At 45.7% G+C, this 27,993-nt stretch overlaps 2 protein-coding genes across 5 annotated transcripts in view; one reads left to right on the forward strand and one right to left on the reverse strand.

The window, feature by feature from the left end:
• Positions 1-7,942, forward strand: part of LOC146789683 (uncharacterized) — a 678,567-nt gene extending 670,625 nt beyond the window's left edge. Inside the window, exon 5 of the mRNA XM_085631999.1 lies at positions 7,650-7,942. Within this exon, the coding sequence (XP_085488125.1) occupies positions 7,650-7,682 (33 nt within the window). The 3' untranslated portion in view covers positions 7,683-7,942. The remainder of the gene's footprint in view (positions 1-7,649) is intronic.
• The window catches only part of DPP6 (dipeptidyl peptidase like 6), a 2,129,336-nt gene that overhangs the window by 135,357 nt on the left and 1,965,986 nt on the right, over positions 1-27,993 (reverse strand). The gene's annotated exons all lie outside the window — the stretch shown is intronic.

Below are 27,993 nucleotides of genomic sequence, written 5' to 3' on the forward strand. Positions count from 1 at the left end.
TCTTGCTGTTAAGAACACACTGTCATTCAGAATGTAGCAAACTTAACAAGCACACACTGCTTTATTTGCAAAACCTGTAGCTATATGTCAGCGTTGGAAACTTACGAAATCTCTTAAAAGCAGAAAAACTAAAATAAATCAGAGACACATTCAGAAAACAACACGTTTTTTGTTTCCATTAACCCAAGTCGGCATGAAGAATGAGGCCAAGAAGCCTCTGTCTTGAGTGACCCCTTCACCCTTGCTGTTTTTGGCTAATGCTATTTTGCGACTGTGGATGTGTAGTTTTTGTTTTCTGATTGTATTTATACGTTTGCAATTTTGCCGTTGGCCAAAACCTCATGCCTTGTCAGACATGACATGAAACTACTTGGTTGCCTATGCATGATTGCCTGCGCGTGAGCTGTATGTGTGCGGCCTTCATGCGTGGGTGCCTCTGTGCATTGGTGACTATATGTGTGTACACAAAGCACGTGGGTGACTGTGTGCCTTTTGGTCCTTGTGTGCATGGAAACCTCTAGTTGTGTTTCTCTTTTTGCACACTTGTGTTACAAAAGTACAAGTTGTGTAATATGACCCCGCATATTGTGGAGTTATGTGTGCATGTACCAACAAACACAAAGCTATTGCTTGGTCATTGATTAATGGCAAAGTGCTGTTGTTTTCTGAAAGGTTTACTAGAACTAATTTGATGAATTCAGCTGAATCTGTTGTGTGTCAGTGATTAATTGAGGTCGATCTTGAGTTTAGGCATCGCCTCTCTGCATGGTATTTATTACAAGTAACCTAACAGCCTTTTCAAACAACGTCTCAAACCCAGAAGTGTTTAGTAAGTTCCTGGGAACTTAGAACAAACCTACAAAGCCATCCAATCTGTGACCCACAGATGTCTCTCTACTCGTGCTAGGACCATTCTCAAACATCGACGGTATTTCGAATCAGAAACTTGACAACTGAGAATATTGTCAAGGCAATGAGCAAAGATAGTTCCCAGACAAACTTTTTTAACTGGTTGAATATATACCCCACTAAAATACCGAGCATTGGTTGAGTTAAAGCAAGCAATATGCATTCTATAGCGCAATACATTGATGGTTCTTTGTTAAATAATTCCGGTTGGTTTATGGAGTAATGGACAGTGCCAGGACACCTATTTGGTAATCGCGCGCTATACAAATCACGATAACATAACATAACATAACATGTGTAACTGAGAAAAAAATCTATCTGCAAACAATCTACAAACAAAGGAATTTCGAAAAAAAGGGCACAGTGGCATCTTCGACTTACTATTGGTAGTGCTGATATCTAGTTTCTGATTTTATAATTACTGGTGGTACAAGTCCGCTGTGTACCTAGAAGTTGCCTCTAACAAATTGCTAGAGGCACCAGCATTCTCTTTGTGCCCATGAGTGCAAAGGGTGCAGGGCCTCATTCGGTGTTTGGAGGGAAATGAAAATCCTCCCATTTCTGAATCCACAGACCCATATATGAGGACATGAGTGTTGAGGAAATTCAGTAGGTACTCCATGTTTAGTCTTTCCTCGAGAAAAATGGACGATTTAAAACAAAATAAAAAAAATTGGATTTTTAGTTGACTCCAAACTCTATTCGAGACTCTGGGTATGTATTGGCATAGCATAATGACCGTAGAGGACATAATCAGAGAAATAGACAACCCAAATCTTAGATCCTGTTAGATCATTAACAGAAGCTAAAAGGTAGGCAGGGTCACTGGAATTATGCAAATATGTGGCCGGGGTGTTTTTTCTCATAATTAAAGATTTACAACATTTGCCACATAATCCATCATCTTCTGCATAATCTGCAGATTTTGACAAAAACAAATTTTGTTTCCAGCTCAAATGGTTCAAAGGTTGCTAAAAACGCAGCAACTCATTGCGCCATGCAGTGTAAAGCCCTTCAAAAGGTTGACTGGTCCAATTTCTGTTGTTTATTCCTATATTCAGGTGTTAAACAGGTAACAATGTGGTACAACCTATGTCCAGAGAAAGTTAACAAGTGTAAAAATGTCAAAATAATTAAATATTACGATCACAAAATAAGCTGCATTGTGGCACATAATTTGGCTTTTCTTACAGCATAATTTAGGTAACCCTGCAGCATAATTTGGCATCGTTATATAAACAAGAGGGTTTTTAATTGCTATCTAAAGATGAGTGGGTTATCATTGGCCCTAACATTGTGGGTCACTACATCCCTAACATCTACATTGCTAAAGGTATGTTCTCTAATTGATAATGGTGTCTCGTTTAATAATAAAACTTCATCATTTTAAATGTGATTAAATCGTTTTATGGGGTGAAGAACATTAATAAACAATTATTTAAATTAATTTTCATATACCAGATTAAAGTAAAAAATAAAGGATGAGAGCTTTATTTTGGGTGTGAAAGTGCTGCCGCACGGCCTAGCGCTGGCACTCACGCGAGCGTCCACGCGTGCAGCCGGCAGCTTACAGCACCCGAGGCGCCATCTGGAGCTTTCACGCGCACCCCTCGCGTGTTTGCCATCGCACGCGCACCCCTGCTTTCACTTTTGCCGTCTTGTTTCTACTTTCACACCTGACCGACGTCTCCGTTTCCCCCACACCTTTCAAGGGCCCTAAAGTTCCAACCATGCAGACAGCTTTCCTTAACAGGGCTGCATTTCTATTGTTGACTTGCTGGTCCTTCTCGGACTTCTTCTTTGACACGTCTCTGGTCGCTGTACTGTAGGTCATACATTGTTCCGTCTGTATTCTACATACATATCCCGAATGAGAGAATAGATTCACCTCTGCGATCATTCGTTCTCTGATAATTAATTCAAAGAACCGGACGCGCGGCCAATGCTTGTTTTATTTGCAGCTATTACAACCCTCCCGCTTACTAAACCCGCCCTACCACGCGCTTTTGTTATGTTTTATTTTCTGCCGTTGCAACCCTCCCACTTACCAACATGCCCAATTTTCCAGACTTAAGCCCGGCGCCAATAATAGACACCGTGCTTTTCTTTTAAAAACATTCTCTCTCCACTTTACGACCAGCCGCCGAGTTACATTAGTTGCTTTATCTTAAAGCAATCGCACTGCCCTCCGTCCCACGAGAAGCCAGCATTGTTAGGTGGTGGGTGGGTCAGGGATTCATTTAAAACAAGCATTGGCATAGCCAATATGTCTCGCCTCTGGAACCTTATAAGTGTTTAGCTATGCAACAGTTGATGCTGTTGCACCAAGGATATTGTGCTGCATAACTAAATACGTATAAGGTCCCAAAAGCGAGACCTATTGGCTATGCCAATGCTTGTTCCCTTTTCTACCCCTTCCCAACCCTTCTCAATCCAAATAACTGACTAACATATCCACCACTCAAATTACTTTCATGCTTTGCCATACTACTTCAACAGTAATCCTTATGGGTTCCAGAGTAGCGTGCTACTCGCCAATAAAGCGCTTCAAAACCCCATCAATGGTTAGCAAGCGCTATATAAATACAAACCTCTCTCCCTCTTCTATCCTGCAACCTACCCTTCTCGATCCAAATAACTGAATAACATATCCACCACTCAAATTACTTCATACTTCGCTATACTATTATTTAACACTAATCCTTTATGGGTTCTGGAGTAGCGTCCTACTCGCGAGAAAAGCACTTCAACACCCATCAGGGATAACAGGTGCAACATGAATGCAAACCTTTCTTCCCTTTTATCCCTCCGCTACCCTTCTCACTCCAAATAACTGACTAATATCCACCCTCAAATTATTTTCATATTTCACCATACTAATTCAGCACTAATCCTTTATGGGTTTCCGGAGTAGCGTGCTTCAACACCCCATCAGGGGTAACTAGCGCTATATACATACAAACCTTTTTTTTCTCCCCCTTTTCTATCCTTCTGCTATCCTTCCGAATCCAGATAACTGACTAACCTATCCACCAATTAAAAATGTACTTGCATGTTTCACTATACTAATTCAACACTAATCTTCTATGTGGACCGGAGTAGCATGCTACTCGCCGAAAAAGCGCTTCGACGCCTCGTCAGGGGTAGTAAGCGCTATATAAATGCAATTACAATACAATACAATACAATAAATACAAAAAAGAGTGCATAAATACATATATAGAGGAGGTTTGGGTCAGTCCTTTCCGCCCATTGGTCTTTTCTACTGAAATTCACATTTTGATTCTTTTCACAAGAGCATACAGCAGGGAGCAGTAGGCCAGCCCACTTGCACCATTGGCTCTCTTGCACTGTGAGTGACATAATTTTACATGCATGTATGCATCCATTTAATAAAAGTGCAGTCCGCTGCTAGGGCTAGTTTGCCCAAACTTTACTTTGCCAATGCCTTTATGCATTCCATCCTTGAGTGTTTATAGTATGTCTTCACGTCAAAGTAACCAATTTTTAGTGAGACAAAATGAATATTTTCCTATGTCTGCACTAAAACTAAAAAAAGTTTATAAACCTGATTAAAGTACACCTTTCTGCTAGGCAGTGTTTAATTTGTAAAAGTATAAGGCCCAAAGTTTTGCTCAGAAGCCCACAGCCAGCATTATCAAAAGTCAGGGTGCCGCGTACCAAAGCTGAATATTCTTGTTTCCACCTCATGCCTCTTAAATCCACCACCACTTGCTCTAGATCAAAGTCTATTGATGAGAAATCAGTGCCAAACTTCAAAAATGAATATTAAGCACTTCTGCTAGGCAACTCCATTCTCGGGCAGGTTTTCTTTTTTTTCTTATTTTTGTGGGTTGTGCTTGCAGTTATAAATAAAAATGTGAATCCCTGCACCAGCTTGACAAGGCAAGATCTATTGACTTTGCCAATGCTTGTCTTATTTTGTGAGTAAATACAGTCAGTCAGTCAAAGCTTTTATTTCGGTAAAATACCATAAAAAGACATAAATAATTATGTACAATAAAACATGATTAAATAGACATTGCATAGAGTATAATCCATCAAACATTAAAGTTTTTGTAATAAAAAATTACACGGACAATTAAAAACAAAATTTTTCCACGTAAAAACATATTGTTGGAACTATATCCAAGGCCCAAAGTGTTCTCACTACACCACAAGCTTCTATAATAACAGTAATAACAATACTAGAAGCAAGAGAGTTATGTGGCAGATAGCATTTTTTTGGACCTGGTGAACCACATAGAAAGAAGATATTTAGCCATCGCAAACACTATCAATTGGGTAGTATCGTACTTCAGGAATCTAAACACCTCCTGATAGTCCCTGAGACCCCTAGACTTGCAGAGCTGGATGATCCACTTCTTCCTTGCCTTGGAATATAAAGGACAGAAAAGAACAACATGCAGCTCTGTTTCACAGATATCAATACATTCAGGGCACGTGCTTAAGGGGTCAGATGCATTAGACCATCTATGTGTAAAGGCCCTCAGTGGTAACGAGCCGTGTCTAAACTGAATGTAAAGTTTCTTTGCCATAGGGGGTTGGATAACATCCAAGAAAACTTCAAACTGGGGACTAATCTTAATATCCAGAAAGGTGTCAGTAAGCCTTCCCAGAGAGGAATGCAGTAAAATTTCCTTCCGGTACAATTGTAAAGCCTCCCGCAGTGATTTCTTAGTTAGTGAGCGGCTTGTCTCTTCCGGTGCGGACCATAGGTCCCCCATCCCTATGAGATAACAAAGGTTCTTTACATATGTTAACCAAGGAATTTTTCCCAATTTCCCCCTTGACAGTATATCGCCGAGATCATGCCTATAACTTGCAAGCTCGGGCGTTGACCAGAGTCGTCTCCAGAACAGGAGAGGGCGATTCAGGGCAATCTCTTCGATAGGAACTAAACCTAGATCCCATCTCAAGGGAATTAAGGGGGTACTCACGGGTAGTTTCAGCAGTCGCCTAATAAAAGAATTCTCAATTGACGATAAGGAAGCAGGAGTATAATATCCCCAGAGTTCAGCGCCGTAAAGCGCCCCCCCTCTTGCTTGGGATTTGTAGATTTCCATGGGGGGGCCCAGAGGTTTAGAAGAAGTGTTATTAAAAACCTTCAGGATATCCCCCACTGATTGCGTTAGCTTCAAATTTGCCTTCGCCATGTGAGACCCCCATTTCATTTTGTCATTAAGGGTTACCCCCAAATAATCAAAAGTAGAAACCCTATCCAGCTCAACATCTCCCATCTTGGGGTGGGGACAGTTGGTTGAATTAGAGCTGAAAACCATACATTTTGTTTTAGATAGGTTCAGTTCCAGATCCCTTTTTTTACAGAAGGAGCAGAAAGCCTCTAATGTACGCTGGATGCCCATGTAAGATTTAGACAACAGGAGCGTATCATCCGCGAACATTAGGGCCGGTATCTTACGCCCCGCTAGGATTGGGGAATCCAGATTGGCGGCGCACAAGAGATGCTCAATCAACCCATTAATAAAAAGGGAGAAGAGTGTGGGGGCCAGGACACAACCCTGCCTCACAGTTTTGCGAATCGTAATAAGACGTAGTGGGTTAAAGGGAAACTAGGTTTCGTGGTCTGGGAGGTGGTTATCTCACGGGAGGGGGGAGTGAACTAACCCCAGCCTACGAGCATTGTTTTGTTAGATAGGGAGAATATCACTAGCATAATATATACCCTAAACTGTTGGGGGCCCCAATCAACGAAATTTGAAATGACAGCAGAACTAAAGCCAAGAAACCTTTGCACATATATTGGCTCCAGGGAAAATAACAATAAAAATAGCTAATTATCTTCTTCTCTCTATTTCATTTTCCACATCAGCGTTTGCAAAGGCATTGAGACTCAGACGCTGAATTTTGACAAAGATAGACCCATTCGTCAAGTGAATAATAACTAAGACTAACCGGCAGAGACAAGACTGAGAACAGTTTTGAACAAGTAGGTTTAGTCTTACAAACAGAGTGATTTGTCTATAAATAGGTACAATCCATCCATTCCCCTACTATGAGTAACCGCATAGATAATAACCTTCAGTTTTTATGACCAAAGACAGGTTCCCTGAGGATCATGGGTATCTTGAACGCAACCAGTCTCTTCAAATAAAAAGATACCGTAAATTGATAACGTGGTGAATGTACGGCCTCATTTAACAGTTTTCAGAGTGACTCAGACATATATGAGGTATGTTGGATGATGATTTATTGGGCAAATATGCGGTCAAACAATGATACATCCATTAGAAATAGACGACCGAATTATCATTATCTCTTACAGTAATAGCCAGAGTCAAGTCAATCTTCCTTGAAATCCAGACAATCATACGTCCCCATACTACTACCAGTGAGCTCGCCTGATATCAGGTATATTCGCGCATTTCTTCTTCATATCTATTAAACGTAGTATGTGAAGAAGTCCCCCAGAATGATAGATGGGTAGATGTGGAAGTAGAAGCCAAGACTATATACTTTACTTATCTTCTACTAATTCTGTTCTTCTAAACTTTCTCTTCTTTCCTCACTTACGTAAACCAGTAATACTATTCAAAGGGCAATGAATTCAGTAGCGTTTTTGCTAACCTGACAGTGTTAAGGGTCATCCAAATTAATTACGTATTGGAGATAAATAGTACACTCTCCTGTGGGATTGACACATGGTATTTGATATTACACAAAATCATGTTCAGTAATATTATCTTATTGATTTTCAGATAATTCAGGCCCCCACCCTTGCCCGTGATTAACACACGTAGCAACAGGTCCTGAAGAAGGTGGCATCTGAAGAGTGTTAGGCCACCGAAACGTGCGTCGACCAGAGAGTTTGAGACACCCCAACGCTTAGTAATCTATCAGAGGATTCAGCGGCTTGCCCTGTCTTGGACGAGCTTCAAAATTGCTGTCTTTCTCTTTTGGGGTGCTGTTTGTAAGGTGTTGTATGAATGTGATATGTATGTAGATATTTTAGAGGTGTGATTGGTGTGGGGTTACTGTTATCCTTTTTGTTGTGAATTATTGATGAAACACACATGGTTTGATTATCAAAAAAACGTTTGTTTACACTCTGTATTTTATAAAAAGACAAAACCATTTACCAAAAAAGCAATGAATTGTACTATATAAGAAAATAATGTGAAGAAGTAATTAACCATGAAGAAACAATGTAAAAATAACTATAAATAAAAATAAGTTATATAAATGTACACATAGTTGTGATATCTATTTCCATTTGTACCCACATTAAGTAAAGCAAGATAGGTCTAGAGGGATACTGCTTAGTATAGTTGATATTTTCTTGTTTCCCCCTGTTCCCTGACCTCAAATTAACTTACTAGGGGGTTCCCTTTTTCTGTATGACAACCCTGCCTCACACCCTTTTCAACCGGAAATGGCCCTGAAATTTCCCTGCATCTCCCAAATCTCACCCTTGCGTAAGTGCCTTCATGCAGACGTTTGAATAGATGGCAAAGGTAGGGGGGAGCACCCATCTCTAATAATAAAGCCCATAGTTTTTCTCTTTGGACCATATCAAATGCGGACCGAAGGTCCACAAAAATCAAGTAAAGATTGCCTGCACCCATACAGACTGTCTTCCAATAAATTAACTGTAGCCTAAACAATTGATCAATGGTAGAAACCTTTGCTCGAAACCCCGCTTGGAGGGAGGTTAGGATTTGATGGTCCTCCATCCAGGTCTGCAGTCTTGTTAAAAGGACTCGGGCAAACAGCTTCTGTAAGACATCGATCAAACTTATGGGGCGATAATTAGCTGGATCCAAAGGGGAAGATTTTTTATGAAAGGGTATAATTTCTGCTCCCAACCAGGTATCCGGGATCTCAAGGCCCTGCAGAATGGCATTAAAGTATACCCGAATGTAGGGGGCCCAAATTTTTAATTCGCTTCTATACAGATCACCAGGGATCCTATCGAGCCCCGGAGCTTTCCCTACTGATAGGGTGCTAAGGGCCAACTCTATTTCTGGAAGGGAAAAGGATCGACTCACTGAATCTTCCTGGTCCATTTGATTCGTTACAGTGGCATTAGGCTGGATTACCGGGTCAAATCCACCACTAGGGTTACTGAGAGAATAAAGGGGTTTAAAATGCGCAAGCCAAACCTCCTCACTGAGATTGGGAATAATAGCAGGGCTGCTTGCTGCCGTGCCGGTTCGAACAATGTTCCAAAAAGCCCTCGAATCACGATCTGCTAATGCTTGCTTCATATTTTGCCACCTTAGATCCTCCAACTCAGATTTTGCCTCCTTAATCAGATTTTTGTAAAAGGCCCTCGCAGCTTGGATACTAGACTGTGTACCCTTTTTTACCTCTTTAATCAGGGCAGTCTTGGCCAGCCTACAAGAACTATTGTACCAATGCTCAGGCCTTGAAACCCTTGGCCTTGGCACACTAGAACTGTAGAAAAAGCCAACCTGGCCACCGAGGAGTTCCTTATGAATATTCTGGAAATATAGGAGATGATTCTGCAGGATATCCCCATTGGGGCTCAAAAGGTGGGAAACCACCTCCAGGGAGCGAGTGACACTGCTATATAATGCTGCAAGCTTTGTCTCATCGGTCGCGACCCTTGCCCACCTAATCCGTCTACCTCCTGCAGCTAGCACCAAGTTCTCACTATTTGATGGTGTTAGGCCCTGTGGGACTACGCTGCCACCAATAATATTTACCAGTTCCAATGAAAATAAGTTGTGGTCACTATCGACCCTAGGTATAACAGAAAAAGCTGCTAAATAGCCCCAAAATTCCACATTCACCAGGATGTAGTCGATAGTTGAACAATTCCCGGGTCTATTAAAGGTGTATGAACCCGGTACATCGGGAAAAAGTCTACCATTGCAAGCCCTCAAGGAATGCGCGATGGCAAGCTTGTTGATCTCGAGGGCTAGTGGGAGAAGACGTTTGGCAGGATAGATGGTAGGGTCTGGAATTTTATAGTTTTCATCCTCATCACAGGTAGGAGAGGGAATCCCAAGGAGGGGTTCAAAGTGACAGTTAAAATCCGCACCTATTAATTTATGAGACGCAGGGGGAAGTGAATGTAATATATCATCTAGAGCACCCAGAATCGACAGACCCAGCTGTACCGGATAGGGACGCAGGTAGACATTTAGTACTACCAGCGAGTATCCGGCAGGAAAGGTAAGTGACAGACACAAGATATCAGGGGACTTTGAATCTACGGGCTTTACAGAGCAACCTAAGTGGGTTGCAACCCAAACAACTAACCCCCCCGAAGGTCTGCCCCTGGCACCTTGGACCGCAGGAACAGAAAAAGATGCGTAGCCCGCCCTCACTGGAATGTGCCGTAGCCATGTTTCTTGGAATAGGCAAATATCATAATTGTCCATTAACTCTCCCCACTCTGGGTCAGAGAGTTTGGACTCCAATCCAGCCACATTCCAGGACCCTACTAAAGGTCTACATGTAGGTGTACGGAGGGAACTGGCCACCAAGGGGACAGAGATGGTAGAACAGTGAGAAGCAGCTTGCTCAGGGGGGCCCAACTCGGAGCGCCCTTCCGTAGAGCTATTGTTCAGAAGCAAAAAAGAGGTGGAAGTGAGTCCTATCCCGGTACCAAGTACAGCCAAGGAGAAATCCATCTCCACACCATGGCCATCCCTGCCCAAACTCCCCCTCGTATGCATGTGCCTTCCCTTGTTATGCCTCAGAGATGGTGGTCAATCCACGGAACTAAGCACATCAAAACGGTTGGCAACCGGGATATTGAAGTAGGAATTATGAGAGGCTTGGTGGAAGTAGGGTAGTTCCACAGGGTTCAGAACATTGCAATGAGGGTAGAAATACCCCAAATGGCAAGTGTCAATGGAACCTAGTTTGAACTTCCCGCCCAGATCCAATATATGGCCGACTACTCTAGGGTCCCTAAAATTAATTAGGACACAATCCCCACCGATGTCCTTTGGTCGAGTCCCTAGCCAGCTAACCCTGCGAACAAAAAGGATCTCCCCTCTACCTACTCCATTCAATGGTCTATTTTTAGACAACCAGTCGATGACTTTATTTTTTAGTTCATAGTATGTTTCCCCCTTAGCATTTGTTAGTGGAGGAACTCCTGTAAGCACGATCACATAGGGTGCTACCTCGGGGGGGAGCTGTACAAGGGGAGAGGAATCAGCCAGGCTCCGTGAAACTGAATTCCCACCCACATTAGAGAGAAGCCTACCCCCACCAGGAGTCCGTGGAATAAGATCCTTGTTACTGTGGGGCTGATCACATGCTGGTGGAGCAATAGAAACTCGGGAGATGATCGAGGGCATGGGGGGACCACCAGAAAAAGGAGGGGGAGCTGGCAGCGCCGAGGGTGGCTGAACTAAAACAGAAAGAGTAGGGTGCGAGGGGGAAATAAAATGACCCTGTGGAGTGGGATTGTTAATCGTGGCTTGAGTACCAACACCCTCCACGCTACCAGAGTTATGCAGTAGATGGTGATTTGGCTGCTTCTTCCCAATACCTTTGCTATTGATTAAGGATACCAACCTGTCGATCTTAGATGACAGGGTTTTTAAAAGAAGGTTTAGGGAGTGGTCTATATGCGACTGTAGGTCTATTAATAGATCAGAAGCCCAGACCGGTGGGTTAGAAATGGGAGGGTGTTGGGCCAGAACTGGAAGGGCAGGCCTAGCTACAGAAGGGGCAGGATGTATGCTCCTTTTTTTGGTTTTCTGTTTTTTTTCCCTTGGCTTTTCCTGCTTCTTGGGCGCCACAATGGAAACCAAGGAGGATGATAATGGACCGACTTCCGTTTGCTCAGACTCATCTAATATCGCCTGTGCACAAGGTAGGTGGGTAAAGGAGGGCAACATAGATGACATAGCTTCCATGTCCACCTGATTTAAAGACGAATCAGCCAAACCGTCAAAAGGGGGTGCCATAGTAAATGCAGGGGTAATGGACAGCCGTCTTTCCGTGTTTTCAATGGCTGTAGCAACCACCCCAATTGTTTTCTGCAGCATTTTATCTATAGCTGTGAGACTTGGAAGCGGCGGATTTGAATTCGCTAATTGTCTAGTCATAGGGCGACTCGTTGAAGGTTTAGAGTGTTTCCCCATAATTCAGGTGGAGCCTAACAAGCTGGTGTAGTGCAGGAAAGAACCCCTATACAAAGAAATAGCTAATTTCTAAACAATATTTGTTAAAACATAGAACACTCTATGCACAGCTTATGGCTGAATGCTACATATAATAACAAAAGTCAAATAACCAGCGGAGAATAGAAGTCCAAACTAACCCGGTGTCCGCGACCAAGAGTTGTGGCCCAGCCCGGCCTCCTTCGGCCTATGACGGGCAAGGACGGGCCCGCCCTTGGCCCGGGCTTTGCCCGGGCGCTGCCCGCGCGCGTCCTGCGCTGCGGGTCTCGTCCCGGAGTTTTGACCCTCCCCGGCGCTGCCTGATGACGGCTTTGGCGGGCGCCCGGGTGAGGGTATGATGGGAGATGTAGTTTGGCGAGGTTCGGTCCGCCGTTCCCCTCACGGCACCACGAGCGCTGTAGACACCAGGGAAAAAGTTCAAAGGCAAAACGCCGTTCCCCTCACGGCTGGCAGAGCGATGAGCAGCTTCAAAGAAGTGCTGTGGAGCGTCCCGCGCTGCGGGTCTCGTCCCGGAGTTTTGACCCTCCCCGGCGCTGCCTGATGACGGCTTTGGCGGGCGCCCGGGTGAGGGTATGATGGGAGATGTAGTTTGGCGAGGTTCGGTCCGCCGTTCCCCTCACGGCACCACGAGCGCTGTAGACACCAGGGCACAAGTTCAAAGGCAAAACGCCGTTCCCCTCACGGCTGGCAGAGCGATGAGCAGCTTCAAAGAAGTGAACTTTCGTGGTTCCGTACACTTAGGGTCGCAGGCCCCAGACAGAACGATCATTGGATCCCACCCTCAAGGATCACGCATAGCTCGTTAGACTCAAGAGCAAAATGCAGCGCCAATCAACACGGTACAAAACTCGGGATTATCGCAAACAACATTTCTTTATATTTAAGGCAATATTAAAAAAATATATATATTTATTTAGAGTAAGAGATGATCACAAAAATAACTAAATACTTTGTGCCAAAAAGCACCATGCAGAAGCAACATTAAAAAAATCATTTAAAAAAAACATAAACAGCATTAACATAACAATGTCAGACCTGGCAACATTGGCGTGGGTCTACCCTGCATTTTTTTGCTTTTGCCTCCTGTGTTTTTGCTATGTGTTGGACTCCGTTTTGCTGGTATAGATGCTTTGGGCACTTTGCCACTGCTGTTCAGTGCCAAAGTGCAAGTGCTCCCTTAGTAAATTGTTGTTATGGATTGGTGTTTCCATGATTGGCTATTTGATTTACTAGTCAGTCCCTAGTACAGTGGACCGTGTGTGCCCGGGGCCTGTAAATCAAACGTTGCTAGTGGGCTTGCAGCACTGATTGTGCCACCCACAGAAGCAGCCTGTAAAATGTAACTCTGGCCTGCCATTGCACCTCACCTGCCATGTCGACTTGGCAAGAGCACCCACTTGCCAGTCCCTAATCTTCCCTTTTCTTACATGTTAGTCACCCCTAAGATAGGCCCAGGGTACCCCTGTGGGCAGGGTGCATTGTATGTGAAAGGTAAGACATGCCCTGATGTGGGTGGCATGTCCTGATAGTGAAACACTGCACATTTAGTTTTTCACTATTAAAAGGTTACCTGTTCCCATAGGACAGAATGGGGAATGTTGCTTATAACATCTTATAAACATAACTACCCCTGGGAACAAGGTAGGAAAATAACGTTTAGTATGCCCGAACTCAGAATGTTAAAATGCATCTTTTAGTGAGGGTGATTTTTACATTCGGTGTTTGAAAATACAATTTTTAGAAAGTAGGTATTTTCCTGCTTAGCCATCCAGTATGCCTCTGCCTGGTATTGTATTGCATGTCTGGCTGTTGGATGACAGGGGATGGAGAGGTGCAGTGGCTTCAGAGAGCCTGATGAGACAGAGCTAGGCTGAATAGACCTGGGCTGCATTTAGAGTAAGGAGAGGAGATTTCCTTTCACCTGAACGGGCATTGTCTGCCAAAAACAATGCTGTCTCCAACTCCTGCCAGAAAGCTGTACCAGAGAGGACAAAACTGGTTTTGACTGAGCACAGGGCTTCTCTGCCACCAGAGTAGAAAAGATTTAGGGATATAAATATTGGGGCCCAGACCGCTGACTTTTAGATCATTTCTGGTAATCAAGAGGAACCTTTGCCAAAGAGAAGAGCCGGAGAAGCCGAGGAGGAATACTGCCCCTGTGCTGTTTGTTGTCTGGGGTGGGCCTGCAGTGGCTACTTGCTGCCAAGGAAAGGAGAAAAGGACTTTGCTGCTAGCTTCATCCCCTGCTTGAAGAAAAGATCTCCAAGGGCTTGAACTGAGCTTGCCCCCTGTTCTAGAGGTCTCAGGAACAGCAAGGACCTCCCTTTGACTGTGGGCACCGTCTCTGATTGTCTCCACAGAAGAAAAAGGTAACCGACTCGGTCATCGAGTCCGTCACAGGATTCCGTGTCCTGAAAGCACGGCTGAGAGCAACACAATCCTAGTCTCACCGACTCCGTCAACTAGCCACTGCTTGCACCGCGTCCTGTGGGCACCGCACTCTGCAACGCTTTGCTACATGCTGCAAGGATGTCACCGACTCGAACATCAACCGGCTCCATCATCGCATTGTGACCTGCCAGCACCGCATCAAGTATCGCCTCACCCTGAAATGCAAGCCTTGGTCTCACAGACTCCATCAACGAGCCACTGCCTGCACCGAGCTGTGAGGACACCACCCGCTGCAATGCTTCCATCTCGCATTGCAAGCGTGTGGTTGCCCCGGAACCGGCTCGTACCATCGTGTTGGTCGCAACAACAAAAAGTACTGTCTCCGAGTCTGTCGACGTTTTTGCTACCTCGTATCGACGCAGTTGGCTAGAATTGTTAGACTCTTTTGTATTCAGTATCACGGTCGCCCCAAACGGAGCTACCATGTCGGGGAACTGTATTTTCATGTTTTTCCTGCAATTTGAAGGTTATTTTGCACAGTAACTATTTCTCAGAGTATTGTATGTTGGATTTTTGTTGTTCTTGGCCTTGTTGATTTAGATAAAGATGTACTATTTTTCTAAACTGGTGTGGTGTCCATTTGTAGTGTTTTCACTGTATTACTGTATGTGTTCACAAATGCTTTACACACTGCCTTTAAGATAAGCCTGTCTGCTCATGCCAAGCTACAAAGGGGGTGAGCAGGGGTTATTTTAGAAGTGTATCCCCCTTACCCTGACTAGGAAGAAGGGTCCCTACTTGGGCAAAGGTACCTACCTCTGCCAACTAGAGACCCCAATTTCTAACAAACATATACTGAACGAGTAAAAAACCCAGCAGAAATAGAAGACCAGAACCCAAAAAAGGATGGTAAGACAATATGTAGTTATTGAAGAAGAAAATAAAGACTGTTTCATCCCAATTGGGCAACCCAGATTCTTTGAAAATGATTAGCAGCTTTGGGTCCTCTAGCCCTAGATATAGCTGATTCGAATTCATATATTTGGCAGATAAGTGCCCACCACTCCATCACCTTGGGAGGAAGAGGGATTATCCATGACCTAGCAACACATAACCGAGCACAAATGATTATAATAGACATTAATGAACTAAGCAAGGATTGCGCTCAATTTGGAATACAGTACGATCGCCCTGTTAGAAATCTGAAAATCATATCCTAAATATGGTATTGATATTTTTACCAAGGCTGCCCAGAATTCCTTAAGAGTATAAACAACAATTGGTCCTGACGTACCTTTACAGCACACCAAAAGTGCACAGGACTGAAAAAAACAATTCACACGGTCATATAAGGAGTTAATTTATATTTGGATTATTGTCACAGAGAGAAAGACCAAAGATAACCATGTTTGTATGAAAACATCTCATCTTGATATAGTCTTCATGAAGAAACAGTATTTACTCAATTATTTACAATATTAGGCAGTTGTCAGAAAAAGAATGAAAAGGAAGTGCTCATGTGCATTGTGATCGTGAAAAGAACAGAAAGCAATCAGAAAAAATATGAAACAAAGATTCCCTATATCCTATTATACAAAGCTGATTGGATTGGATGATTTGATTGACGAACCAGTGTTAGGCCTGTATACAATATCAATGCTCTTGCCTATTCCTTTGATGATCTCAGGTCATTGTGCCAGGGTCAAGAGGTAGTATTGCAGGCCAAAGAAAGAGAATGTTGACGTTTCGATCTGTCTTTTGTGATAAGGGTAATTGCTACCTCCGCATGCGGGTTTTCATCGGGACAAAGAGGACATCCATTGCATAGGCCTGGACATATTCCTAATGTATATGTTGTCCAAGTCGGATAATTCTTTATTAGTAGAGACAATGCTGAGAAGGTGGTCCCTACGACAGGAGTTTAAAGGGGGGACCTCCTTGATACCTCCAAAATTTATTTTCAACTGCTGCAAGGTATGTGGCAGGCGAGATCAATAGTCTCTCGTTGCACGGTCAATTTACCAGATGATTCTTTCTATATACCTCACAAGGGCCTGCCTTAGTCTCAAAATATGAATCTGTAGCTGCTATCACCAGGATGGATCCACCGGCTATAAGTCAATTAAAATTTATAGCTGGAAAAGCCTCCAAACCTATTAGTCTCAACTGAAACTAGGCCAAGAGCAGCGAGTGAGTCCGATGTAAAAATGGCCAGGTCGTCGGCATAGGCTGTAATTTTAAGCTCATATCCATTAGATACCACTGGCTGAATCCCTTGATTTAGTAAGAGGGACTTCAAATAAGGCTCAATAGACAACGCAACGCAAACAGCAGTGGGGAAACCAGGCACCTGTCAGGTGCCCCTCAAGATCCTAAATGGTAAGGAACAGTTACTGCCATAAACTAGCTTGGCCATAGGATTCTTATTGAGAGATTGTACTCACTTGATAAATCTGCTGGCAATACAAAAGACCCCCATCGTTGCCCATAATCAATTCACATGTGACCTAGCTGAAAGACTTCTCTGCATCCAATACGATTCTCCCGACCCTTTTACCTGTTCTTTCAGCAACATAAAATACAGTAATTGCAGTATTAATAGGGCCAGTGGAATAGCTAATATGTTTGCAAAAATGTTTGCATCAGAATTAATCAGGGATATAGGCCGGTGGGAGCCCCTGTCCTCCAGTGGCTTGTCTTTCTTGAAAAAAAAAACAGCAGTGTTAATAAGATTCCATGAGGCAAGGACCTTTCCACCCTATTAATATACTCTATCAGATTAATACATTCAGGCAGTAAGATCTCAATGAATATTTTATAAAATTCAAGCGGGATAGCATCTTACCTGGCTGCCTTTCCAGATTGCAGAGCCATAATAGCAGCTTCTACTTCTGATTCACAAATATCTCCTCGTAGAACCAGCAGCTGACTATCTTCTAGACAGGGTACACTACAGCCCAGTGAATATTCCAAGAGATCAGACTGATTGATTCTTTGAGGCTGGCTATAAACATCCTGATTATAGACAGTAAACTGATCTGCAACAGCCTGAGGGCTCTTATGGAGAACTCCATCATTGTCTTGAATACTATGGATAACACACCTAGATCTTCTATCAGAGATATGATGAGCTAGTATTCGGCTAAAATTCTCACTCTACTCATACTGAAGTGCTTTATACGTGTGATAACTGGTGGCCACCTTTTCCCTAAATTCCTGATCTAAAATACACTGACTTGCTACTAACTCTAAATAGAGAGCTCCTCCCCAGGATCTCTAGTTAAAATTACTTGAGCATGCTGAAGCTCCAATTCTCTTATTCATTGATGCAGCTGAATACTCCCTCCTGCATTAACTTATTTTTTTATTAAGAATAAACTGCATTGAAATTCTACATGCAAATGCCTTCATAGCATTCCACAAACCTGCATAGAAGCCACTGTAGTATTTGACCTTATAAACTCTCTAGTTAGCCCAGACAGATAAGTTTTATATTCAGGATTAGAAATAATATGATGAGGGAACATGAAATGACAGCTTTCCCTTCTACGAGTGGTTGCACGGATTGTAAGCAACACTGGGTTGTGGTCTGAGGTGATCTTAGGGAAGACTTTCATTTCAGCGCCTTGAACTCATTGTACCCCAGCAAAGATCATGGGAGCTGGTTAGGGAGCCTTTTTTGTTGATTGTGTCCCTGATGCTCAGATCAGCAAGCCAGCAGACTAGCCCTTTGAGTCACTCTGGGGGCATGGGTTCAAGATGAAGGTGCAGGCCCAGTTCTTCTTTCCCAGGCAAGAGGAAAGCAGGCAACAGGTCAGCACAAGAGGGCAGCAGTTCCTTTAGAGCAGCAGTCCAGCAGTCCATACTTGTAGCAGCACAGCAGTCCTTCCTACCACAGCATCCACAAGTATACTGAAGTGTAGGTGTCTGAGGTCCTACTTTTATACCCCGAGGCCCTGGTTCCGGAAGGTGGGAGAAGCTTCTGGACAGTGGCTTTGAACCGCACAGAATCTTTTCCCTCCTCAGCCCTGGCTACAAGGTGGCTGAAGTGTGAAGACAGAGCACAGGCTATTCAGGTGTAAGTGGTGCTGTGCTCAGTACACCATCCTGCCAGTAGATGGCCCACTGAAGCACATTGTGTGACTGTCGGTCAGCTACATTCAGTCATGTGACCCAATACCGGCTCCAGGCACAAAAGGGTTAAGGACAGGAAAATGCTACCTTTCTAAAAGCAGCATTTTCAAAATTGTAATGCAAAATCTGACTTTACCATTAAAGAGGGTCTATCATTATAATTCTATAGACACCAAACATGATATAGGTACCAGCTTCCAATAGGAAATTATAGCTTATTAACTGTAATAAGGAATTCCCAATGTCATCTGATGAAAGGGTGGGCCTCACAGTAGTGAAAGACTAATTTAGGAGTTTTTTTAATACTGGGACATGTATAACATAAGAGTACAACCTTTTAATTACATAGCACCCTGCCCTATGGGCTAACTACGGCATACCTTGGAGATGACATATGTAATAAAAGGGGAGTTTAAGGTTTGGCAAGAAGAATTAACCGGGACACCGCGATCAGAGACAGCACAAGTTGCGTGATAGGAAGAACCGGAACAGGTTCCTTCCCTGATCCCTGATGTCCTGAGGGAGCCACAAAATGGTATTTAAGAAGAGACAACAACTCTACGAATGAACTAACATAAAAGTGACTACCTGATCACTTAGAAAAGGCGGCAGAACGAGCCCCCTCCACACTCTGGTCCTGACGAAAGCCTTAAGAATGAGCGAGAAGGCTGAAACATGTTGACCTTACCCACTGATGCAATAGACTAGTAACTAGGCCTGGGCGAAGCACTACGCTACGCTCGCGTAGTTTGCGAAGTTCGCGCTACTTCGCACTACGCGAACTGCACGTAGCACAGTGCGAACACGCGTAGCGTAGTGTTGCGTAGTGCTGCGGTCATTTTTTGCTTGCTCGCGGTCCTCAACGTCAAGTTGGCGACCGCGAGCAAGCAAAATTACATCCCGGCGAGACTTTTTCCTTGTTCGCGATCGCGAGCATGGAAAATAAACCTCCCGGCGAGATTCCCGACCGCTCGCGATGAGAAACTACCAGTTCGCGTTGAGAAAGCTGCCGCTCGAGTAAAAATCTACTCGAGCAGCAGAAAAATACAGCTCGCACTGTGCAAGATGCCATTTTCAATGATTGCACAGTGCCGGTTGCTTGTTCGCACTGTGCAATCATTGAAAACAACATCTTGCACAGTGCGAACATGTTACTACGCAGTTCGCGAAGTGCTACGCGTAGCTCGCGTAGTGCGAACTTCACTTTGCGTAGCTTCGCGAAGTGCTACTTCGCGAACTACGCCCACCCTTACTAGTAACTCTGTCTATTACAACATCACTTTTTCATTTTAACTTCCCACTTCACTCGCATCTTTAATAAAATTTTTGCTGTATTTGAGTGCAGTAGGGAATTTTAATTTCACCACTTATAACCACTTGCACATCCCTCTTTCTTTTTGATATCTGGACACTACTGAAAAATCAGTTGGTCTACCTCCAGGTGGAGGACAGCATACATACGAAAGAAACCCAATGAAGAGGCTGTGACAGTACACGAAGGCGGAGAATCAAGATACACCGCCCCCGACCTGTGTACTCATATGAGGGTTTTCTAAACAGTTCTCCAATACTAAAGACCCTGATTTGACAGGACAAGTGATCCATTCTCTCACAACCTGATTATTTGTAAGAAGAATTAAATGCCAAGTCGACATGGCAGTTTAAAACTGCATTCAGGCTGCAATGGCAGGCCTGGGACACATTTTACAGTGCTAATTAGGCGGGTGGCACAATCAGTGCTGCAGGCCCACCATTAGCATTTAATTTACAGATCCTGGGCACCTGTAGTGCCACTTTTCTTGGGACTTACAAGAAAATTAAATATGCCAATTGAGTGTAAGCCAATTCCACCATATTATAAGGAGAGAGCACAAGCATTGTTTAGCTGCCCAAAGGTCAACAAAAATAGGTTTCAGCAAAATGGAGGGGTGAGAGGCAAAACGTTCAGGGGAAGTCCACCCTAACTTTGACAGTTCTAACACTCAATATTACAATTGTCCAGACAAAGTGTAAGTGCATATGCACTGAGGTTTCCGTTGGCTTGAAATCTTTTCTCTTAGCCCCAACTGAACCGCATTAATTCATATATTCAAAATTTTTCCTTTAGCTTCCCCACAACTTACCATTTGCACCTTACTGCCTCAATCAATCACAGCTGATTTCCAATTTTCCAATTTCTATAGCCCAGAAAATAGCAATATGATCAACAAAACAAGCTATCTTCCCATAACACAAAACGCTAAACCTCTCCCACATAACCACAGAAGAGGCATTCTTGCAGGACTTGTCAAGAGTGCAGATTTACTGAGTATTTGCCCTATGACTAATATCCCTGGCCTGGACAGATACATTAAGGGCAAACCATAGACATGTGTCACCACAACATCCAGGGATACCACATCCCAGGCAACTCGGGTTCTTGGTATATTCTTTATGGAATTGCGATATTTATTAGAACCAATGGACAGCAATAAATACATAAACTCTCTGGAGATTAGCATTAATAGTACATGTATGACACTCAGATGTCTTCTTTTGGCCTCCGGTATGTCAAATGCTGAGATTTTAAGCGAGTTAGCCAACATCAGCTCCAGATTTTTGTGGGACACCAAGCTCACAAAGTCATATCCAATGGAAATAAAACACCAAACATCATTCTTGCTTTCTATAAATACTCTCAATTGGTTACTGTTGGAGATGGCCCTTTTTGCAGGGTTGTCCCTAAACATTTTGCTTTTTCCTCCTATTTTTTCCTGACCTGTTTGTGTTGGTTTTAGGACTCTGGGCACTTTAACACTGCCAATCAGTGCTAAAGTGCATATGCTCTCTGTATAAAATGTGTATAAAATGTGTTATGGATTGGTGTTTACATGATTGGCCTATTTGATTTATGTGTCAGTCCCTAGTAAAGTACACTGCGAGTGCCAGGGCCCATAAATCAAATGCTGTTGGCGGGCTGCAGCACTTGATTGTACCACCCATGCAAACAGCCCTTAAAGTGTAACTCTGGCCTGCCATTGCAGAGCCTGTGTGCAGCTTGGGGCTGCCATGTCGACTTGGTAAGTGCACCCACTTACCAGTCCCTAAACCTTCATTTTTCTACATGTTAGTCACTCCTAAGGTATCCCTAAGGTACCCCCATGGGCAGGGTGCATTGTATGTGAAAGGTAGGACATGCCCTGGTGTGTGTGGCATGTTCTGATAGTGAATTACAGCCAATTTCGTTATTCACTATGGCAAGGCTACCTGTCCCCATAGGCCAGAGTGGGCAGTTAGATTATAACATCTTATAATCCTAAGTGACCCAGCAACATGGTTCGAATTTAGTATGACTGAACTCAGAATGATAAAATACATCTTTTAGTGAAGTTGGTTTTAACATTCTGGGTTACAAAATACAACTTTTAGAAAGTAAGTATTTTCTTACCTAACCATCCAGCCTGCATCTGCTAGCTTGTGTATTGTCTGTCTGGTTTGCAAAGTGACAGGTTCTGGGGAGACTCCAGGAGGCAGGGTGAGTCAGCACAGGGCTGAATAGACCTATCTGCATGTAGAGGGGTGGGAGGAGTAGCACCTGGGTCTGAATAGGGCTGTCCCTGCCTTTCACAATGCTGGCTCCACCTCCTGTGGTGCGTCTGAGGACCCTGGCCCACACTGACAAAGGAAGAAGGTGCACACTGGCAGAATGCACCCAGAACTGGTTTGAACTAGGTACAGGACCCTCTGCCTGCAAAGGACAAAGGATTTGCTAGTATAAATATTGGGGCCCAGACCCTAAGATTTCAGAACTCTTTTGGATCAAGAATACTGCCAAGAGGAAGAGCTGGAGAAGCTGTGAGGAGGAACTACCACTTTGCTGTGTGCTTTATTGTGTTGGCCTGCAGTGGCTGCTTCTGCCTTGGGCAGTGAAAGGACTGGACTGAACTTTCTGCAATCTACTTTCGTGAGTTTCTCCAAGGGTTTGAGGTAGAGCTTGCCCCCTGTTCAAGAAGTCTCAGGAACAGCAAGGACTTCAAGCTCGACGCCGTCTATGATGCCGCTGCCGACTCAGTGTCCTGAAGGCACCACAGAGGGCACTGTCGCAACACCGCACCACAACCCTGGTCTCACTGACGACGCCTGCTGACCCGCCACTGAGCCGCTGCTCACACCGTGACCTGTGGGCACCGCACTCCAAACCGCCCCACTTCACGAAGACGCCTTGGTATCCCTGACGCCACCGCTCCATGCCGGAACCGACGCCGCTGCTCGCACCGTGGTTTGAGGGCACCGCTCGTAAAGTTACACAACGCACCACCCTCATCCCGCACCACAGCTTCGGCCTACCAACGCCGGTGCCATCGACTCCAGTTAGTCAGCCAACAACATCGCTTCAGCAACGACGATGCCGCTGCTTGCACTGTGACCTGCCAGCACCATGACGAGCACCGCCTTCATCCCACACCGAGACCCTGGTCTCACCGATGACACCATCTGATGCCGCCACGAGCCGCTGCTCGCACCGTGACCAGAGGGCACCGCATGCTACACCGCTGCACTTTGCACCGCAGCTCCCGACGCCGACTGACACCAGCACTCCTGACTTCAACAAAGAGCAGTTCGATCTGCAACGCGTGTGACTTCGAGTGCCCGATGACTCCTGCACCGACCTCCGATACCGACGCCTACCGACGCCGTGTGTGTTTGGAAGCTCAACGAGAGGTCATCGACGCCCTACATTTCTGAAAGGTACTGTTTGCGGGTCTTCCCGATGCCGTAGCTGGCCCGCGACGCCGCGGTCAGCCAGAACTGTTTGGATTTGTTTGCTCACGACGCCGTGATAGCCCCGGACGGAGCTATTGACATCAAGGAACTGTTTTACAAAGTTATTTTGGTAACTGAAGATTTTTTGGTACTGTATTGTGGATTTTTTTATTGTTTTGGTCTTGTCTTAAGTATATACAAATATTGGATATTTTTCTAAACTGGTGTGGTGTCCTTTTGTAGGGCTTACACTGTATTACTGTTGGTTATGTGCAAATGCTTTACACACTGCCTCTAAAATAAGCTACCAAGGGAGTGAGCAGGGGTTACTTAGGAGTGTAACTCCCTTATCCTGACTAGAAAGAGGGGTCCCTAGTGGGACAAAGGTGCAAGCCCTTGCCAACTAGAGACCCCAATTTCTAACATTGGTTGTCAGCGGTGAGGATAGGACTTGTGTTTGCACTTGACTTACAGTGATTGGTGTACACTACTACCATATCGCAGACCACTACGTACCACATACTATTTTTTTGGTCTATTTTTGCCTTTCCATTGGTTTTGAACTTGAACTTTCTAGTACAACATGCCTGAATCAATTGCATCATCTATTGCATCCTTGGAAGTGGCCTTTGAGGAGGAGAGCTTAGAAACCTACCCTGTGAAGGAAATGAAGGCGATCTGCAAAAACCTCAAAATCCAAATCAGGGGCCTCACCAGAAAAGAGGAGCTACAAAAGGCGCTGAGGGCCTGGGTAGCAGCCAGACATGCTAGTGTCTAGGGATATTGGCATGGAGGTAGGGGAGCCTATTCCAAGGTGGATGTGCTTTTGGGAGGGGGCACCCTCTAAACCGGGCAGCAGTGCCTTGTCCCCAGAGGAGATGGAGGACAGGCGGGAAAGCAAGGAGAGCTGCTGCGGAACTGGAGAATCTTAGGTTAGCCATGGAGGAGAAAAGGATGACGTTAGACCATAACGTTAAGATGAGAGAGCTGGACTGGGAAGCCAGTAGGGCTAGGCCCAGCCCAGATGGTGGCAGCAAAAATTTTGTGTCCAGTACTGAGGGTGAGGTACACGCACGCACAGATTTGAGGCCCTGCTTCAAGGAGGGGGTTGACATACACCAGGGGGTTCAGGATTGTGAGTTTACTCCCAGTGGTGCGCAGTGTCCCTGAGGTGGATTGGGGAACTGGCACAGGGGATCATATTCCTGGTAGTGGGAGGGACACTATACTGTCTCTAGATGAGAGGTACGAGGAGAGGGGTTCCCCCATGATAGAATCCCTGGTAAGTCAGTATGGAGACCAGCAAGAAGAGTATGGATGAGAGACAGCAACAGTCAGACACTGTCTCACCAGTCTTGTGAGAATGATGTGGAGTACTCTTCTGAGGCACTGGATGGTTGGGTGAAGGGTAGTTTGGTTAACACCTGTGTGGGGCTGTGTGATTCAATTGTTGGAGAGCATATTTTAAGTCCCTGTTTTCCAGAGCTATGCCAACACCCAGTGGAGTATGAGTTCTCTGACCCCAGGGTGCTTGCACTGGAGGCAGACCTTTTGGTGGATTCCAGAGGGTCTGGAGAAGCATCTGGGGGTGACCCTGAAGGAAGTGGCTTAGGTATTTCCCAACCAAGGGTGGTGGGAAAGGTTTGTGGTAGCTCAGATAGGTCCTGGTGTCATGGGAAGGGTGTAGGGACTCACTTCCTGTCTCCGAGGAGAAGGAGTGGGAATGGGCTGTGGCCCAAGGTGCCCGAAACCTGATCCCAGAGCGTGGGTGGTTCCATGAGGGGACACCAGGTGGGGAGCCTAGGCTGTACTGGAAGGCCACCCACTGAGGGGGATCCCCTAGTGTCTGGGGAACTGGGAGGGACTGCTGTAACAAGCATCCCACTAGTTCCGGTGTCTGGCAGCACTGCTCCAGTTGGGAGGGTGCATGAGTCCAGACAAAAGGGTGAGGGGAGGATGCCGTCCCCAGTGGAAGGACCAGTGGGTTAGGGATTGCCAGCTCTGAGGTCAGAGCACCCCAGGACTGACCCTGGTGAGGCCACTTCTGGCCTGGGGGGGTCTTCATGCTCTGTCAGGTGGGCAGGAGGCTGGAGACCTGCGCCAGGCAGACTCTCGCACAACTCATGAGGAGTGTGTTTCCCTTGGAGGGGGTTGGTTTACTCCCCCAGAAGTCCTGGGTTGCCAGGCACAGGTCCCGCCTGAGTGTACAGACCCTGGGTTGGAGGAACAGGTTCAGCGTGTCCCCCCGGACCTGGAGGAAGGGGAGACTGCTAACAGTGCCCCTACCAGTTTGTCTTCTGGGGGTGCCGCTCCAGGTGGGAGGGTACAGAGCCCCAGGGAGGAGGACCGGGTGTGGGAGAGCCCACCCCAGTCCCTTGTTCAGCCTCGGGGTATAGACCCTGGGCTGGTGTACCAGTTACAGGATAGTACCCCTGAACTGGTGGGTGAATTGTGCAGGACGCCTGCCACAGGTACCCTGACAATTCTGGAAGGGGGTGCCGCTCCAGGTGGGACGGTACAGAGCCCCAGGGAGAAGGACGGGGGTGGGAAAGCCTACCCCAGTCTCCTGTCTAGCCGCCGGGTACAGACCCTAGGCTGGTGGGTCAGTGCCAGGATGTCATCCCTGACCTGAATAGAGGGAGAGTGGACAAAATGTGCCAGGCGCCTGGGGCTACCGCCCCCCCCCCCACTCTGACGCCACAGAGGATAGAGAGCCCTGAGAGGCCGAAGGCCTGGGTCTACCCACTGTCGGTAGCCACTGTGGCTTTCTGTCCTGGTGGACAGAGTTGCCCCTGGGAGGCGGACAGGAGTCACACCCCGGGGTGGACTGGGCCACACCACTGTTTTGGCCATGTGGATACTGTCGGCCTGTTGGGACACATCTGTGAGCAAAGTAAGTTTAGGCGCTACACAGATGGGGCTCACAGGTGAGGAGAAGGGTTCCCCATGGGTCAGCTTAGTGGGCCCTGAGAGTATGGATACAGGGATCCAACTGGGTTCAGGGAGGCATAGAACGGGAATGAAACCCTGCTGTTGCGGGCCAGGTTCCATGTTCTATCGCCCCAAGCAGGGAAGTCCATCAAGGTATGGATTGGTCTACCCTGGCCTTAGGCTTGAAGGGGGTTGTGTTGGATATGGCCCTTTTTGCAGGGTTATCCCTAAACTTTTACCTTTTTCCTCCTATTTTTTCCTGACCTGTTTGTGTTGGTTTTAGGACGCTGGGCACTTTACCACTGCCAATCAGTGCTAAAGAGCATATGCTCTCTGTATAAATTGTGTTATGGATGGGTGTTTCCATGATTGGTCTATTTGATTTATGTGTCAGTCCCTAGTAAAGTACACTGCGAGTGCCAGGGCTCATAAATCAAATGCTGTTGGTGGGCTGCATCACTAGATTGTGCCACCCACGCAAACAGCCCCTAAAGTGTAACTCTGGCCTGCAATTGCAGAGCCTGTGTGAAGCCTGGGGCTACCATGTCGACTTGTTAAGTGCACTCCCTTACCAGTCCCTAAACCTTCCCCTTTCGACATGTTAGTCACCCCTAAGGTAGGCCCAAGGTACCCCATGGGCAGGGTGCATTGTATGTTAAAGGTAGGACATGCTTTGGTGTGTGTGGCATGTCCTGATAGTGAATTACAGCCAATTTAGTTTTTCACTATGGCAAGGCTACCTGTCCCCATAGGCCAGAATGGGCAGTTTGATTATAATATCTTATAATCCTAACTGACACAGGGAACATGGTAGAAATTCGAGTTTAGTATGCCTGAACTCAGAATGATAAAATACATATTTTAGTGAAGTTGGTTTTAACATTCTGGGTTTGAAAATGCCACTTTTAGAAAGTAGGTATTTTCTTACCTAACCATCCAGCCTGCCTCTGCTAGCTTGTGTATTGTCTGTCAGGTTTGCGAGTGACAGGGGCTGGGGAGACTCCAGGAGACAGGGTGAGTCAGCACAGGGCTGAATAGACCTATCTGTATGTGGAGGGGTGGGAGGAGTAGCACCTGGGTCTGAATAGGGCTTTGCCTGCCTTCCACAATGCTGGCTCCACCTCCTGTGGTGCGTCTGAGGACCCTGGCCCACATTGACAAAGGAAGAAGGTGCACACTGGCAGAATGCACCCAGAACTGGTTTGAACTAGGTACAGGACCCTCTGCCTGCAAAGGCCAAAGGATTTGCTAGTATAAATATCGGGGCCCAGACCCCAAGATTTCAGAACTCTTTTGGATCAAGAAGACTTCCAAGAAGAAGAGCTGGAGAAGCTGTGAGGAGGAACTACCACTTTGCTGTGTGCTTTGCTGTGTTGGCCTGCAGTGGCTGCTTCTGTCTTGGGCAGTGAAAGGACTGGACTGAACTTTCTGCAATCTACTTTCGTGAGTATCTCCAAGGGCTTGAGGTAGAGCTTTGCCCCCTGTTCAAGAAGTCTCAGGAACAGCAAAGACTTCAAGCTCGACGCCGTCTACGACGCCGCTACCGACTTCGTGTCCTGAAGGCAACGCAGAGGGCATCGCTGCAACACCGCACTGCGACCCTATTCTCGCCGACAACGCCTTCTGATGCCGTCACTGAGCCGCTGCTCGCACTGCGACCTGTGGGCAGCGCACTCCGCACGCCCCGCTTCACGGCGACGCCTTGGTATCCCCACTGCTGCCACTCCACGCC

The sequence above is a fragment of the Triturus cristatus genome, chromosome 10 (assembly GCF_964204655.1).
Source record: "Triturus cristatus chromosome 10, aTriCri1.1, whole genome shotgun sequence".
Taxonomy (NCBI): domain Eukaryota; kingdom Metazoa; phylum Chordata; class Amphibia; order Caudata; family Salamandridae; genus Triturus; species Triturus cristatus.